Below are 17370 nucleotides of genomic sequence, written 5' to 3' on the forward strand. Positions count from 1 at the left end.
CTAAGCAGAGAATGAATAAACAACTTCTATGGTGTCAGCTTACTAACAGCCTCAAGAGAATCCCAGATTCAATTGGACCACTGGACATAAAATAAGGTGTGTAGGCAGGGTTCCCGTGGCCTGAACACTTGGCAAGGAAACATTTCTAACAGACCGTTTAACGGTTTTTTCCAAAGAAAATATAATGCAAACATATGCAAAAAGGGTCCACTCTTAAAAGCTTCCTGGATAGCTTCCATAACTGAGTGAGTAACTTTACCCCACTATTTGCATTACTTCCTGCGGGGATTTCCTCCAGCAAATAGAAGGGAGCGCCGCAGGTAAGCGCATCACCTGTCTAAGGTGAACCCGGCAAGTTTGTCGGAGCGGCTTGCACCCACGGGCGCGCCCAACGCTGCACCTCCCGCAGCAGCACGTTCCTGCGCCGGGCCCCCGCCTCGCTCGGGCTCCTCCGCCCAGTGAGCGGCTGGGGCGGCGGGGCGCGTCTCGGGGCGGAGGGAGGGGCGGCGCCGCCGGCGGCGGCAGGGAAAGTTGTGCGGCCGGCCGGTTCGCTGCGCTGGCAGCAGGCGGAACGGGAGCGGAGCCCGCGCCCCGGCCCGGAGTGGCCGGCAGGAGGGCGCTTTCCGGGCCGCTGGCGATGGAGCTCGAGGAGGGGGACGAGCTGGCCCGGCTCCGCTCCCTCTTCGTGGCCTGCGACGTGAGGGGCTCCGGGCGCATCGAGCGGGCGGAGTTCGGCTCGCTGTGCGCCGAGCTGCGGGTGCGGCCGGCCGAGGCCGAGGCGATCTTCCGGCGGCTCGACACGGACCGCGACGGGGCCATCACCTTCCAGGAGTTCGCCCGGGGCTTCCGCGGGGCCAGCCAGCGGCCGCTGGGGCAGGACGAGGAGGAGGCGTGGGGCGCGGCGGGGCCGACCCAGCCCTGGCGGGATTTCGAGCTGCGGCTCGGGGGCGAGGCCAGATACATCCCCAGGTAAGAGCCGCGCTGGCGGCGAGGCTGCGCCCCCGCCCGGCCGCCGCTGGCACTGCGGAGAGAGCGGGCCGGGTGTGTGGCCGCAGCAGTTAACCCACCCCTGTCTCCGCGCCTGCCCGCCCCGCACGGGGTTGCTGCCTGCTCTAGGGGGGCCCTCCGTGCGCACAAGGCAGCCTTGGCGCTGTTTGCATCGCTGTCGGGTCAGCTGTGCCAGGCGCTGCGCCAAGTGATGGCCCAAGGACCGCACGACAAGAGGCAGGGACCAGAGGAGGGGGGTGTCACAAGGGAACAGTAGGGCTCAAGATGAAAAGCCACAGTCACAACACGCCTGGGAAGCACAGCAGTGCGTGCTGGAGAGCATGGTCCCGGCTGTAAAATCAGGATAATAGTCGTTTGTGTGAAATAGGGGAAGGTCACTTTTCCTTTCCTTCTCAATCTGCCCCCCTGCCCCCTTTTCATAGAATATCAGGGTTGGAAGGGACTTCAGGAGGTCATCTAGTCCGATCCCCTGCTCAAAGCAGGACCAATCCCCAATTAAATCATCCCAGCCAGGGCTTTGTCAAGCCTGACCTTAAAAATTTCTAAGGAAGGAGATTCTACCACCTCCCTAGGTAACGCATTCCAGTGTTTCACCACCCTCCTAGTGAAAAAGTTTTTCCTAATATCCAACCTAAATCTCCCCCACTGCAACTTGAGACCATTACTCCTCGTTCTGTCATCTGCTACTGCTGAGAACAGTCTAGATCCATCCTCTTTGGAACCCCCTTTCAGGTAGCTGAAAGCAGCTATCAAATCCCCCCTCATTCTTCTCTTCCGCAGACTAAACAATCCCAGTTCCCTCAGCCTCTCCTCATAAGTCATGTATTCCAGTCCCCTAATCATTTTTGTTGCTCTCCGCTGGACGTTTTTCCAATTTTTCCACATCCTTCTTGTAGTGTGGGGCCCAAAACTGGACACAGTAGTCCAGATGAGGCCTCACTAGTGTCAAATAGAGGGGAACGATCATGTCCCTGGATCTGCTGGCAATGCCCCTACTTATACATCCCAAAATGCCATTGGCCTTCTTGGCAACAAGGACACACTGTTGCCTTTTATGCTGGTCTTATATGAGAATTAGTTTTTTGGGTTTTCCATGCTGGTGAAACCATCCCAAGGTGCATCCTGATTAGCCAGAGTAGGCACCTGTGCATGTTGTGAGCTCAGGAGACACCACCTGATTAATTCTCAGGGACCCATCAATGGAAGCACAGCTTAAAGAGTTTCAATGTTTGCTGGAAAGGGTGAGGAGTTCTGCATTGTTTCGGTGGGGCAGGACATGATCTTGCACCCACTCTTCTGTACGTAAGTTAAAATGTACCTGTGGAGTAGAGGACTGCAAGGACTTCTAACCACTTAGGCTATCCAGTGGGCACAGTACCTGCTTGGACTCAGAGGGAGATGAGCCTCCCATGGGCCACACAGAGGGTGGGATCCCAGTTTGCTAGGAAGAGGCTGTGCATAGTGTGTTCTGGACAGGGGCCAGTAACGTAGGTGCGTTGACTCAAAACCTATGTGTGTGAGAGAGGCTTGGAATGCCAGCACCCCCTTTTCCAGCCTATGGGCCTGCTCCAAAGCTCATTGACATCAATGGCAGCTTTAGATCAGGCCCTATATTCTGGAGTTGCAGATGCTTATGGACTGTATTTCATCTCTCCAGTCCTGCATCATTCCCCTTACAAAGGCAGTTGTGAATATCCTGTCCCTCAGCTGCTGAGTACCCACACTTCATTTGAACAAGAGACAAATGATTCAGTACCAAACAAAGCAACAGATGTAAAAGAAAATCACATTAATGGGACACTGCCAACTTGAAATCTTGACACTTATGAGTTAAAAGTAGGTTTAGGTGCTACTTTGCCCCTGAGTCTCCCTGCCAGTTTTTGTGGTCCTTAAAATCACATTTTTTGACTTTTTAAAATGCTTTCCCTCTCCTCCGCGACTGCAAAAGACCCAAACAGGGAAATGACTGACTGTGCAAGTGAAACAGACTATATGCAAAGTATTGTCAAATGCACAATTTAACAAATGAGGGGGGGGAAAGTCCACTCTAATCTCTTTCAGGTATAGTAATCTGTTGTTACCTGTCATTAGAATAGAAGATACACTTTCAGACAGAAGAGATTTTTAAGTTGACTGAATCCCCTTAAATAAGCCAGGAGGCTGTAATTAACTCATTCTGGAAAATACTTCCTGCGCTGTGATCTCAACTGAGACTTCACTACATTGCAAGAATTCTCCCACTTCTCTCTTCATGCTCTGAGCCTTCTGTGTGGGCCCCAATCCTGCTCCCACTGAAGTCAATGAGAATATATTCAGTCCCATAATGGGGAAAATTGACTGGCAGCAGCCTGCTTCACAATGAAAACTGTTTTAAAAAAAAAAACCCTTTTATAATTGTAAAGTTGTTTCCATTTTGAAGGGTTCAAAATGGATCCATTGTCTATTTTTTGACTTTTTATCATTTTTAGCAGAAAATTTCATTAAAACTGATACATTCTATAAAATCAGAAAATTTTGACGTTGACAGTTTTTTTGTGAAGAGTTTTTAAAAGACCATTTTTTGGTGAAATACTTTTTATGCAAAAAATTTTGCCCAGCCATCCTGAGTAAAGCTTCATGTTAGACAGCAAAGGTAACAACCTGGCTTGCTTGTTAAGGTCCCGATCCTGCAAACACATATGCACAGGCAATCACAAGCAATCTAATTAAAACAGACAACTTTTATGTAAAAAGTGAAGCACGGCATAAGCATTCCTAGACTAAAACTGTAGTTGGAAACGTTGAGAAAGAAACAAGGAAGAGATTTTGCAGAAGAACAAATAGGCAAAACCTCTGGTGCAAGTGAACCTGTTAAAGATAGTTGAAAATGTCAGCATGTTTCCAGACCATCAAGTTTTTCATTTTGTTAAACGTTTAGTCTAGATCATACTTTGATCTATTTTATTGAAACAATTGTAAATGGCTCAGGACTTAATATTAAAGAAATGAAAAAAAAAAAATCAAGTCAGATATGATGAATCTCAACTCATTGGGTTATAATTTTAAATCAAGATGTCCAACTATTTAACTTGATTTAAAGGTCTGTATATTAATAAAATAGAATAATCTGTAGTGTTTTAATAAACATCTAAATGTTATACCTTAGTTTAAGTTTAACAACTTCTATTTAAGGCCCTGATTCTGCAAAAACCTGTGCACGTGCTTTGAAATATTTGAAATATGTGAATCATTCCATGTAATTCAGTGGGATTACTTGTGTATAAAATTAAATATGTATGTAAGTCTTTGTAGGAATGAGGCCAGAAAGTTACTTTAAATTAAAGGCTTTTTTTAAATCTACATAATATCCCCCCAAAAAGCATTCAAGAGATGTAGTCTTAATATTTTGGATTATTAAGAATAAAAGCTGTTTTTTACCTGCCAAAACCTTTGTTCAGAGTCTTTGTCTTGTAGCCACACTTTCAGAAGTGTACATTTAGGCTTTAGTGTTGCATGTTAGCTTGCCTAGATTGACCCTTGTGCTCATGCAGAGACCCTGACTTCAGTAGGGCTTTGTGCGTTCACAAGGGTCCATCCATGTAGCTTATCTTCTAGGCTTGGAGACTAATTTTGTGTGAGAGAGTTTTGGGCACCCTGCTTAAGAAAACTTGTGCATATTGTGGACAAAGAGGATGACAACATCACTGCTAGCTCAGTGGAATTTTTCATAGAAGCAATGGACAACATTGCAGCAGAAGATGAATGGGCTGACTGCCAGAAAGCAAATTGGTAATTTATTAATTTTCATTTGGACACTGATGCACAAGCCAGTGAGCTGCCAGAAACAGTGTCGTTAGCACTAAAAGAAAAGCCGTGGGTGGTGAAGGTAAATGGTAGAACCCAGGGCTTACAGTAGTGAGTTTATCCCACTAAAGGAGAATATTAACTAGATATGTGGGTAAATAACAAATTGGAAAGATAAAATTTGTAGTAGTGCCAGGGAAAAGAACACCTGCCGTTGGGTTAAAAGTGTCAAACTCTTGGTCTCATCAAGAGGTACACTCTTTGATGGGGCAGAGAACCAGAACAAATGATTCTCTGCTCCTTGAAGTCTTTAAACCATGATTTGAGGACTTCAATAGCTCAGACATAGGTGAGAGGTTTTTCGCAGGGGTGGGTGGGTGAGATTCTGTGGCCTGCGTTGTGCAAGAGGTCGGACTAGATGATCATAATGGTCCCTCTGACCTTAGTATCTATGAATCTATGATGAGAGTTTGAGGACATCTTCCAGGGGATAGGGAGGCTCTCAAATGAGTACAGAGTATAGCTGAAAGAGCCTAATTGCCCCACTGTTCACACACCTAGGAAAGTTCCTTTGGCCTAAAGCAGAGAGGCACAGGCTTATTGCTGTGGTTATCAGAATGACAAGATAAACCAAAAGAGTGAGTACACTTGTTGATTACTGAAGGGGAAAAAAGATGGACTCCTTCACTTATGTATAGACCTAAAATATATATATATATATAAATGCATAAATAGAGAATATTTTCCACTACTTGCCAGGGGAGAAATTTTGAGGGATATGGCTGATGCCAAATATTTTTCCATGCTGGATGTGTCATAGTCTGGTACCTATCTCTAGAAAACATTGTACATATCTGCAGTGGTGAGCAGGAGCTGGTTGGCACCGGTTCGCTAGAACCGGTTGTTAAATTTAGAAGCCCTTTTAGAACCGATTGTTCCTGGAGGGACAACCGATTCTGAAAGGACTTCTAAATTTAACCGGCCAAAAGCGGTGCCTTAGGTGCCGACTCCGCGGGTGCTCCAGCCCTGGAGCACCCAAGGGGAAAATTTGGTGGGTGCAGAGTACCCACCGGCAGCTCCCTGGCCCCAGCTCACCTCACCTCCACTCCGCCTCCTCCCCTGAACACACCGCCCCGCTCTGCTTCTCCACCCCCTCCCCCCATCAGGCTTCCCGTGAATCAGCTGTTTGCGCGGGAAGCTGGGGCAGGCTGAGAAGCAAGCGGCGGCTTCCGGCTCAGGCCCAGGGCGGCAGAGGTGAGCTGGGGGAGGGCCACCCGCGCCGTAGCAGGTAACCCTGGGAGAGGGGGGGTGCAGGGGAACCGCTCCCCGCCCCAGCTCACCTCTGCCACCCTCAGCCTGAGCAGGAAGCCGCCGCCCTCCCCGGCTTCCCACTGAACAGCTGATTTGTGGGAAGCCGGTGGGGGAGGGCGCGGAGAAGCAGAGCGGAGCGGCTTGTTCAGGGGAGGAGGTGGAGCGGAGATGAACTGGGGCCGGGCACGAGGTGGGGAGCTGCTGGTGATTTGGTAGTTGCAGACACGCTTTCTAGAATATTTGTCTGGGGGAGCAAATTCCAGAGCTAGATTTTTGTGCAGGTCAGTTTGGTAAAATAACCTTTCTGGTCTTAGACAAAATATGGACTGTGATTGCCAGAGCAACAGATCAGGATGAGAAGCTGCAGAAAGTGAATAAGGCTATTTCCATAGGGTAGTCAGAACAGCATGTTCCCAGCTTCTGTGACCAATTAAGAGGGGAGCTCTGAGTTCTAGGTGGCATTTTGTTTGAAGATATCAGAATGAAGATCCCTAAATTGTAATAGAAAAATATGTTAAAAGGGATAAATGATGCTCATGTGGGGATTGAAAAATCTAAGTGGAGAGCTAGAGACATTTTATATTGGCCTCAAAAGAACAGCGACATTAAGGAAGCTGCCAAGGCTTGTTTCATATGCCAGAAGTACTAGCTAAGTCAAGCAAAAGAGCCCATGTTGGTGGCACAGGAAAGACTTTCTGCTTGGAGCAGCGTAGGCATAGATTTGTTTATGATGACAGGGGGGTGGGGGGAACTATGCATTTGTTAAAGACTGTTATTCTCACATCCCTGAGATAGCTTTACTAGAAGATACTACAACTAAACAGGTGATTGTGCTTATCAAGTCTGTTTTTGCTAGCCATGGTATACCTGATGTGAGTATTCCTAATGTGGTTACATCTGACACTGGGCCGCAGTTCAGTGGATATGAGTTTAAGAAGTTTGCAGTGAAGTTTGGGTTTAGGAATGTAATCTCTAGACCCCATTACCCCAATTCAATGGGTTGGTGGAAAATGATGTTAAAATAAGAAAGTGCCTATTGAAAAATGCTGCGGCATCATTGGTGGTGGTCTGTAATTTAACAATACCTTAGTACAGACCTTTACCTTTACATTACAGAATGGCACCAATGAAACATGGTTGGTTACCTGTAGGCATTTTATTTAATAGAAAACTGAGAACTAGAATGCCTGTCATGAAAATGCTGATGTCAGAGGAACTGGAGATTTGCAGAAATTTAAAGAAGCAGATAAAGCTATATAAAAAACTGGATATGTTTTGGGGTTCTGGGAACTATCACTACTTTATGAATATGGCACAGTGAATGTCTCTGATGGAAACCAACGGTTGTAAACAGCAATGTTGTCTTAGGAGGGTGTCACTCGAAATGGACATATACTGAGGAGGAAACAATGGCACTTTCTCCAGCTTTGAGAAAGGAAAGGGGTAAGGGGCACTGAGTTTGCTGTCTTGCCTGAGAAGGTCTCAGTTTGGTAACAGCCACAACAGATCCAGACAACCAGCCCCAGGATATACTACTTCCAGAAAAAATAGACTCACTGCCTCCTGACAACAGCATTACTCATGTTCAAGGGAAACCTGCAAGTCCAAGTGACAGTTGAAGGCTCCTCAGAGATTGATAGAACACTGTTAGTAAATTTAATCAGGTTGGCTATAAGTGTTTGGAATTTTGAGTTATGTAAACATTTAAGAGATGTTATTTTTAAGTTTTGGCTGGCAGAGGAAGGAAGGCTGGTATTGGTATTGTACCTTTAAGTGGTTTCGCTTCCCAGACAGGAAGTCTGAGGAGAGGGAACTGCAGAAGCCCACCTTATGTAATGCAGAGGCAGCTGGGAACTGGCATCACTCAATAAAAAGGATCTCTTTCATGCACTTTGGGCCTACCATGATTACTGATGTAGGAGTCATTCGGAAGGAGATCAAAAAATATTACTTGTGCGCCATGGTGCTTTGTGAAAGCATCCATCTCCTTTCACTAACAAACGTATCCCAGTGTCTTCGTTACTGTGTTTGCAGTAGCAATTTGAATGCTGTCCCATTGCTTGTCTAAGAGGGTAGTAGGAGGGAATGGGGATAGCTTTGTTTGGTATAAATGATGTGGTCTGATTATATTGAGTTGCAATTCTCATACATCAAATTACCAACTGAAAGACATTCAAAATGAAATGGTGGTGATTGAAGTGCATGTGTACTCATATCAAATGAATAATTCTGTACTGTTTCTTCATGCAAACCAGTCCTCTTCCTTTTTAGGTTTCTAAATAACTTTGAAGCTCTCTAATGTATAATCCTTCGCTTCATTTGTTAGGCATGTATCAATTCAAGTTCAGGGCATCCTTTGTTTTCTTTCATTTTTCCTTTCTGTTTACAGTTTTCAAGCACTGGAGGCCGAGATATGCTATAGTTCAATTTCTCCATGCTGGTCCCAGATCTGGCAAATGTTTTAGCAGGTGTTTATCTTTGCTCCTCTGGGTAGTCCTATTGAAATCAATAGGATTACTTATATGAGCAAAGTTATGCAGATACTTAAGTGTTTGAAGGATATGGGCCTTGGACAAAAAAAATGTAAAGTTTGAGATGACTTTATAATATTACATTGTTTTACATTTAACTTTTTTATAAATCCACATTTGCTAAACTTTTCGTAAAGGAAAAGTTAAGCAGGACTGCTGAAATATTTCTGAAATCAAAACTGGAAAAAAAATCTTAAAATGGCAAACTTCTCACCATAATAATTACAGAACTGTTTTTAAGGTATGCAGTTCACTAGCACCTGAAATTTGACATAATAGTTTGTAACTGTTGTTCTCAAAATGGCATTTTGTGTCCCCGCACATGCATTGTTCTTTATTTCTCTGATACAGTATTTCCTGATATATATTTGCACTGAGACCCACAAGCAAAATAATTTAAAACAAGCAAACAAACAAACCCTGGCCATCTCAGATGTGTAATTAGTTAAAATATGAACCATCAATAGAGACGCTAATTTGACTCTGCCTGGATTCTGACCTCAGTTATACAGGTAAACTGGAATAATTCAGCATTCGGTCCTGGAAGGTGTTGAGTACTTGGTAATTTGCCCCAATCCAGCATAGCATTTGAGCATGTGCTTATTAAGTGCCTTGCTGGATTGCTCATAAAAATGCATAGCAGCTTGGAGGAGTGAGCCCTAGAAGATCAGAGTAACAAGACAGAAATGGGACCTGTTTCCCTGTAAGATAGAAAGGACAACTTTTCTCTATTTGTATTGCCATTGGGATTTGCACTTGCATCAAAGGGAACAATTTGCCTTTTATTCTACAAATAAGAAATGATAGAAAATTTCACCATATGATACAAATAGAATGAAACCATTAAAAAATCTGAATCTTGGATTAGAAATTTCTCTTGTGTTTTAATAATGATGAATGCCTGGGTCTTATGTAGTGCTTTTCATCCACAGATCTCAAAGTATTTTTGTATCTCAAAGGAGATCAATATCATTATCCCCATTTTACAGATGAGAAAACTTAGGCACAGAAAGGGACATGACTTGCCCAAGAACACCCAGCAATGTAATGGCAGAGCCAGGGATTGAGCCCAGTTCTCCTGTCCCAGTCCAGCATCCTATCCACTAAGCCCTGCTGCTTAGCTATTAACATTTAAATTATATAAGGTTTGTAATGCATCGGTGTGGCTAAGGCCCTTCATTTTCAGTTTTTATTTTGTTTAAAATATTCCAGGAATTTATCACAACAAGGAGTCCGGTGGCACCCCAAAGACTAATGTTTATTTGGGCATATTCACTTTTTTAAATCAAAACTTGTGTTTTTAACAGAATTCCAGTCATGTTGTCTTTATGTAGGGGTAATGCAAAAGATGCTAAAATCAGTTACTCTTTTAGAAAGCTATAATGCAGGAGCAAAAGTATTATATAGGTTTTAAAAATAATTTTCAAGAGTTAAATACTGACTTTAGTAGAGACAATACACAATTCCTGTGGTATCAGAAATTCCAGCTAGTTAACATTTTTCTGTGTACTTAATTTTGACTTTCTAAAATTGCCTTATGGGTTTTGTCTTGATTAAAATAAAAGGTGTGTTGCTAGAAGGTTAGCTAGCATACTCTTACTAGCACATTCTAACACTCTAGCATAGACAAGCCCATGTAGACTATTAACACATGCCCGCTGGCCAAGATGAAGCCTACTTACAACATCTGTCTAATGATACACCTTTAAATCTTAGTCATGACAAATCCTATCACACCAGCTGAAGGAGAAATCCTTGCTGAACAGCTGTGGTCTCCAATAAGTTATATTGTTTACTGCTGCCTTATCAAACTGTTGATAAGGTGTAAGGAAAGTTTTTGATATCTCCAATATTATATAGGAGTTCAGCAGGGCTGATCACATGTAAAGTTACATGTGTAGGTAATTGCAGGATTGGGGTTTAAGACATGCCTCCTGCTTCAAACAGTTTAAGGTTAATTACCAGGTGGTATTAATATTTTCTAGACTGTGTCATAATTTGCTGTGTTCTCAGGGTGATTATGGCTCATATTCAGTGCCCAAAAATCAGAGAGATTTCAATAAGCAAGGCTCAGGAATTATTTCAGTAAATGTAACTCTAAAAGGCACAAAATAAGCCTTAATTGTTTTCGCTGTTAATGATTCATCTCCCAATCAAATCTGCATTCAGTATAGTGGTAGATGTTAGATATACAGTATCTGTGAGCAGTACTCTGTTTCTGTGTGCTGTATAATGCATATTTTGAAACTAGCTTAATTTTTTAGATAAATGTTATGGGATGTGTCTTGCCTGTCTGCAGTTTGATTTATTGATTGTCCAATTCATTTAATTTAGCTTGCTGTCAGGGTGCCTTCAAAGCATGTGTTATAGCTGCCTCTGTTATCTTTTGAAATTAGATGGGAGAACTAAATTTATCTTTTTTCCTCCAAAGAAAGATTTTCTTCTCACAAATTTCCAGGGATTAGTTTAGTCAGGTTCTTATGTGTGGCATTCACTGTGAGCCAAAGTGTTGTTTGCCAGTTAGTCTTTATACTCAGTGAGCAATTGTGCCAGTAGCACAAAAAGTGGAAAGTGTTTCCAGACTAGTAACCTAGTATAATGCAAGACATCTGATTTTAACTGAATCTTTTTTTTGCTTTCTTTTCATTCAAGAAATAACCATTCTTCCTTTATTATATTAAATCAAATGCAATGAGTAATTAAGCACAAAAAGACAGTAATTTCATTTTATATGCAGTGAACTACCTATTGGAGCATAGTTGCATGAGCCTTAGGAGTTCTCCTTTATTGAGAACTGAGGCACACATCAGATTATACAACTAAAATCTATTTGACTTTATCTGAGTATTCAGTTACCCTCACACCTATTGAAATTTCAATTGCCAACATTAAAAGAAAGCAGCAGAGTATTTTTTAAGTCTGTATAAAAAGGACAGCAGCTTTTTCCTCCCTGAAATTAGAATAAAGTATGATCCAACGCCCACTGACACCTCGAGAAAACTAGTGCTTGCAAATCATGGAACCATTAAATGTGCCAGCAGTTATTGATGTCTGCAAATGGTGGACACCAAACCTGAACTGTGGATAGTGGCTTCTTTTGGATTTTGTCTCCCCCAGACAGGGATTTCATGCCCCTAACAAGAAGTTGGTGGGGTGGGGGAAGGAGGGGATAGGGGTAGGGAAGAGAGAGCTTTTCAGGGCCAGCTCCTGAATCCCACTACCTGGAAAAATTTGATTTCTTTCCCCACCTATCTTACAGGACTCTGAGGTTCAGTCTGAAATATACCCAAGTAAATACAAACTTTTAAAAATGGAAGGAAGTGGTTGCTACGTAAGTAGAAAGGTCATTAAATGTCAGGTTATAAATATTCTCTCTCTGAAAATCCCACCATTTTTTCCTTGCTTTTCGCCACAAAGCTCCACTTCTGTTATCTGTTCCTTTCTTTGTGCCCTACTTCATTCTGCTGCCTGTGTTTACCTGATTGTAGGCTATCATCTCTTCAGGACAAGAGTTTAATTTTATTTCATCTCTATAAAGTTGGAGCTAATAATTTTGTTCATAATAATTCTTATATAGAACTATACAAGTAACTCCTTTTCCATAAAATATCAGTAGATCTTTAAAATGTAATAAACTCAGCATAACATTGGAGTGCACAAAGCTACCAAACCAGCAAAATCTACAAAATAATCAAGACTGAAAAATGTGTATCGGTGTCTACTGCATAAAAAGCTGCATTTCAGGATAACACTCAAGAAAGCAGTGATAGCTAAAAGAGGGCAAAACCTTCCACTGTGCACTCATTCAAAGCACTTGAGACAGATAAACAGGTACTGTCTCGACCTTCCAATTTGTTCCCAGACCTTCAATCACTAGTGCTATTATGAGACAACTGTGTGCCTGAAAAACATGCTGGGCCTGATTCTGATTGCACTAATACCAATGTAAATCAGGAGTAACTCCACAGTTACACAGATGTAAAACTGAAAGATAAAGTTAGAAGGAAGCATGAGATCAGAATCAGGCCTGTCGCATAGTAATATGAAAATGAGTACTCCAAGCATCCTAACTGGCTTCAGAATTCCCATGTCCGTAAGGATTAAAAATTTCTAGGCCCTATTTATACAGGTTTTACAAATGAACTTGACAATTGTACATAAGCACAATTTAAACTTGTTTGTGGTTGAACTGGGTTCCAAGGTGCCTTGATTTGTCAGTGTGCATGGAGTCACACCGCAGAGTCATTTTTAAAAAACAAAACAAAAACAAGAACTCTACCTTAGGTCATCTGTACCTGGCCTCGCTCTAATGCGCTTTAGCTCCATCGATGGTGGCTAGCCAAACTGTGGTAGAGCATGCTTTCCCTACAACTGCATAAAATGGAGATGGGTTTGAGCTGATACGAATCTGAAATTTGGAGTGTTTGGATTTGGGGTTTTGATTTAGGCCAATCTCTATCTTAAACACTGTTGTAAATACCTGTCCAGGCATGACCTTAAGATGAAGCAAGGTGTATTCAGGGCAGGTATACATCAATACCCAGAATGCTTTTCTATTCTACATTTATTGCAAAGCTCTACTTTGGGAGCATACCTTTTGGGAACAACAGCTGGCAGATTGCACAACAGGGATTCAGTCCCTAGTGACAATGAATAGCAATAATTTCTTTCACATTATTTTTAAAACATCCATCCCATGCATTAATATTTATGTGCATCTCTGGGTGTACACATTTTTAAGAGTTAAAAACTTTGCACTTGGAAGTGAAGGAGGCCAAAAAAACCATTCAACAGTCTTAAAGAATTCAAACTGGGCTAATTTTTAAATTGAAAGTTCTGAATTTTCTGAAATTTCTGACATTGAAATACAAACTTGTTAGTCTCCCTCTGTGTCCCATCAAAACAATCTGAGTTTCAAATATTAGATATTCACAATGCACTGCTCTGGAATAAGCTGCAGACCACAAGCTATTTTCAAAGTTTATTCAGCAAATAATTTTGAATAACTAGCACATTTTTGAAAAGTGATCTCTTCATAGAGAGTTGGAAAAAATAGACCGCATTAATCAGTTAGATTATTCAGTACTGTACAATGACTCTGTCTTGCTGTAATTATGCCAGTTAAGTGTCCCAAACTATGTGAAAGCAGAACAGTGGTTGAAAAATATGCAAATGAGCAGTTCAGAAAAATTATTTTCATAACAGTCAAACACTCACTCCACAAGGCCACATCCTTCTAAAATTCTGTGAATTTATAAAGTATTACAGTGAGCTTGCAATTTACAAAATATAGTTTTCAGATACTTGAGGTGATTAAGTCAATGGCTCTACTGATAATTGATGAAAATGTTTTACTTCTTGCTCAAGATGCCAGTGGTCACGTGGAATTATAGCAAATTTGTTACAAATTTTTAATATCTTCTGTGTTTTTCTGTTGCTTCTGTGGGCTATGTTTTTAATTAAGATTTTATGCTAAGCTGTCTCTAACATGCTCAGATAAGTGCCATCAACATCCCCAACTGTCAGTTTCATTTTTTAAAAAAACCTCCCAGTGGCTATTGCAGCTTCCGTTGGGTGTTGCACTACTGTGGTTGTGTGGATTTCGTTTTACCTCTTAGACCTAACTGGCTCTGCATAAAAGTATGTCACTAGGATGTTCTGAATCTAGCTCTGACTGCTGTAACTGAGCCAATGAGGAACAATGAGCAGAGAGAGGTTTTCTGGCGTAAAGTACCATAACAGCTGCCTTATGTTTCTGACATCAACCTCTTAATGCAAAGCTTACCCACATCAGTGCGCAGACAGACACAGTGGTAGTGAAGCACTGCTTTCAACCTTCATTCTTTGTGTGTGTTCATTTGTTTAATCTTTGATGTCAAAATAGAAAACTGAGAGAGGAGTGTTCTTGGAACAGGAACAAAAATGCAAAATGGTAAAAATACAGAACAAAGCTCCACCACAGCCTCCTGAAGCTATTGGCGCAAGGAGCTTGTTGTAGGGAGAGACCAACGTACTTGGTTAATTTTCAGTTGGTCAGCATGAGGCATTGTAGCTGCGTATGCTGTACCGTAAGGAAGAACCCACTGGACAGTGAACTAGAGATGCTTTAGTTGTAATATTTTTTTAGAGTTTTATTGTCAGGAATGTTCATGGAAGCAGCAAATTTAGAACAGATATAAAATATTTGCAAAATGCAAACTTTGAACTCAGCTGTAGGTGCACACCAAAATCCTGATTCTAAAGAGTTGTGCTCATCCATCTCAGGAGGCAGAAACATGCCATGTGACCTGTGTATCCTGTCAAAACTAACCAATGCAATTAGAGTTTTGAATATCAAATGCTCTCAATAAACTGATCACAAACCATCTATGGACCAAGAATTTTTCATTTTTCTGGGGGTGAATAATACCTACTAATGAATAAGAATGGCCCTACTGGGTCAGACCAAACGTCCATCTAGCCCAGTATCCTGTCTTCCGATAGTGGCCGATGCCAGGTGCCCCAGAGGGAATGAACAGAACAGGTAATTATCAAGTAATCCATCCCCTGTCGCCCATTCCCACGTGTCTTATTGATATGTCTTATTGACAATTAACAAAAAGAAAAACAGAAAACTCATTGAATAATGTAGTCACTACAAATTGTTTGCTCAGCTTTAGATTTTACGTTCACATCCCAAAGACCCAAAAGTGCTGATCCGTATCATGTTGAATGTATCTACCTTAGAGGGATGAAGGATTCATTTGACTATGATGGATTTTGATATACAAAGAACACATTTTCTTTTATTTAGGGCCCAATCCTGACTTAAATAAGTAGTCCTTACTCATCTGCGTAGTATTGTTGAGTTAAAAGTGACAGCTAATAATAATACTACATTAATTAATTGATACCTACTTGTGTAAACGTTGGCAGGATCCGGCCCTCAATTTGTTTTTGCAGGGCAAAATCTAAACCATTCCAAACTCTCCTTGTTTTGCCTAAGGAATACTATACGATATGAACCATATCATCTCAACTTTGCCTAGCCCTTGTAATACCGAGACAGAATAATAAGAGGATGGAATTTCAGCCTTTGAATTTCCCTCATTTAAAAATTAATTAAGCATGGTGATAGTTTGTATTTAATGTCAGTGGTTTTAACTTATTGTTAAATGAAAATGCCCTTATCTGTATTTTAAATGTGGGTTATTGACCGAACGGTGTTGTGGGAGTTTTTTAATTGCTGGTTATTCATGCATAGTCATGAGTGGATAAACCTGGTTGGTACCATGTTTGCCTATGCATCATGATATTACTTTAAAACTGTGTTCTGAAACATGCAACTGTGCATATATGAGAGAGAATCTTCAAAGACTAATATAAGTGTTAAAAGAAAAGGAGTACTTCTGGCACCTTAGAGACTAACAAATTTATTTGAGCATAAGCTTTCGATGAAGTGAGCTGTAGCTCACAAAAGCTTATGCTCAAATAAATTTGTTAGTCTCTAAGGTGCCACAAGTACTCCTTTTCTTTTTGCGAATACAGACTAACACGACTGCTACTCTGAAATCTAATATAAGTGTTGAAATTTTAACTTATAGAAATACCTAATATACCTAAAGTACTAGCCTGTATAAAAGACATGATTTCTGAGAAAGATACTTTTGGTGCACAAAAATGCCATGAGCATCAGTAAATCTGTATTTCTTTGTGCCCTTGGTACATTGCCATATATTCAACTTGTACATCGGCGTTTCAGCCTATAAATTTTTATAGTCTCCTGGAAGTTCTGCAGTTGTTTAAAATGGTATGTGAGCTATAGCAACAGTTATGGTACAGCTGTAATAGAATAATGCATACTGCTGGTGGGAAATCATATGGAGACCGTGAGAAGGTATGTTGATAACCTACACAATGGATATACAGTATGAGGTGCTTAAAGTAGATGAAGTGTTAGGTACAGAGAACACGAATCCTCATTCTATAAACAAGTGTCCAAGGAGATGCCAAACCTTTTAAGTTATATTTTAAATAATGTTGTATTTGTAAAAGATTCTTCCTGACTAGAGAACTGCAAGTATAATTTCATTATTGGAAAAGGGTCAAGTATATAATCTTGGGGAAAATCTTAGAAACTTTTCATTTAAAAAACTTCAAACTTTTTTGTAAGAAGGAAAAGAGAAAATGTATACATGGTATATTAGATATGGCACTGGTGTAGGACTCAGAAGACTTTGGTTTCATTCTATTTTCTGCCACTGATCCACTGGATGACCTTGGGCAAAACACATCACCTTCCCATGCCTCAGTTTCCCTTTCCATTTTCTCTGTCTATTTAGGTTGTAACTCTTCAGGGCAGTTTACACACACCCATCTTTGTGTGTACAGTGCCTCACATAATCTGGCTCTGATCTTAGTTGGGGCCTCTAGATCCTACCGTAATAGTATTTCCAGTAATCAGATTTATAATCCAAGTAACAGAAGGATCTAGCATGAAACAAAATACGTTACACAGCTATACTTCCTGATAAGGTCAGAAAATTCAATGAAGAATTCTTCAGTAGTAACCTCTGTAATATTGTCCTCCTTCCTTAAGATGTTGCATGTTTTGTTGCTGTTTTTGTGTTTGCTCTTTTCAAAATTGTTTGATTAGGCAGTCAGGAATTTTTGTATTCTAGTTTATTAAGGTAGTCTGCATTTAAAAAAAAATCAGCATGTTGTTTTTCTGCACTATACCAGAGTTTTTATAAGTGGT

The 17370-nt window shown here is 41.3% G+C and overlaps 1 protein-coding gene across 2 annotated transcripts in view; it reads left to right on the forward strand.

The window, feature by feature from the left end:
- The first annotated feature begins 514 nt into the window (after window positions 1–514).
- RASEF (RAS and EF-hand domain containing) overlaps window positions 515–17370 on the forward strand; it is a 55095-nt gene continuing 38239 nt past the window's right edge. For both annotated transcript variants that reach the window (XM_048851135.2, XM_048851136.2), the window contains exon 1: window positions 515–969. In XM_048851135.2, coding sequence (XP_048707092.1) covers window positions 638–969 — 332 coding nt within the window. In that variant the 5' untranslated portion in view covers window positions 515–637. The remainder of the gene's footprint in view (window positions 970–17370) is intronic.

Source organism: Caretta caretta, chromosome 5 (genome assembly GCF_965140235.1).
Source record: "Caretta caretta isolate rCarCar2 chromosome 5, rCarCar1.hap1, whole genome shotgun sequence".
NCBI lineage: Eukaryota > Metazoa > Chordata > Testudines > Cheloniidae > Caretta > Caretta caretta.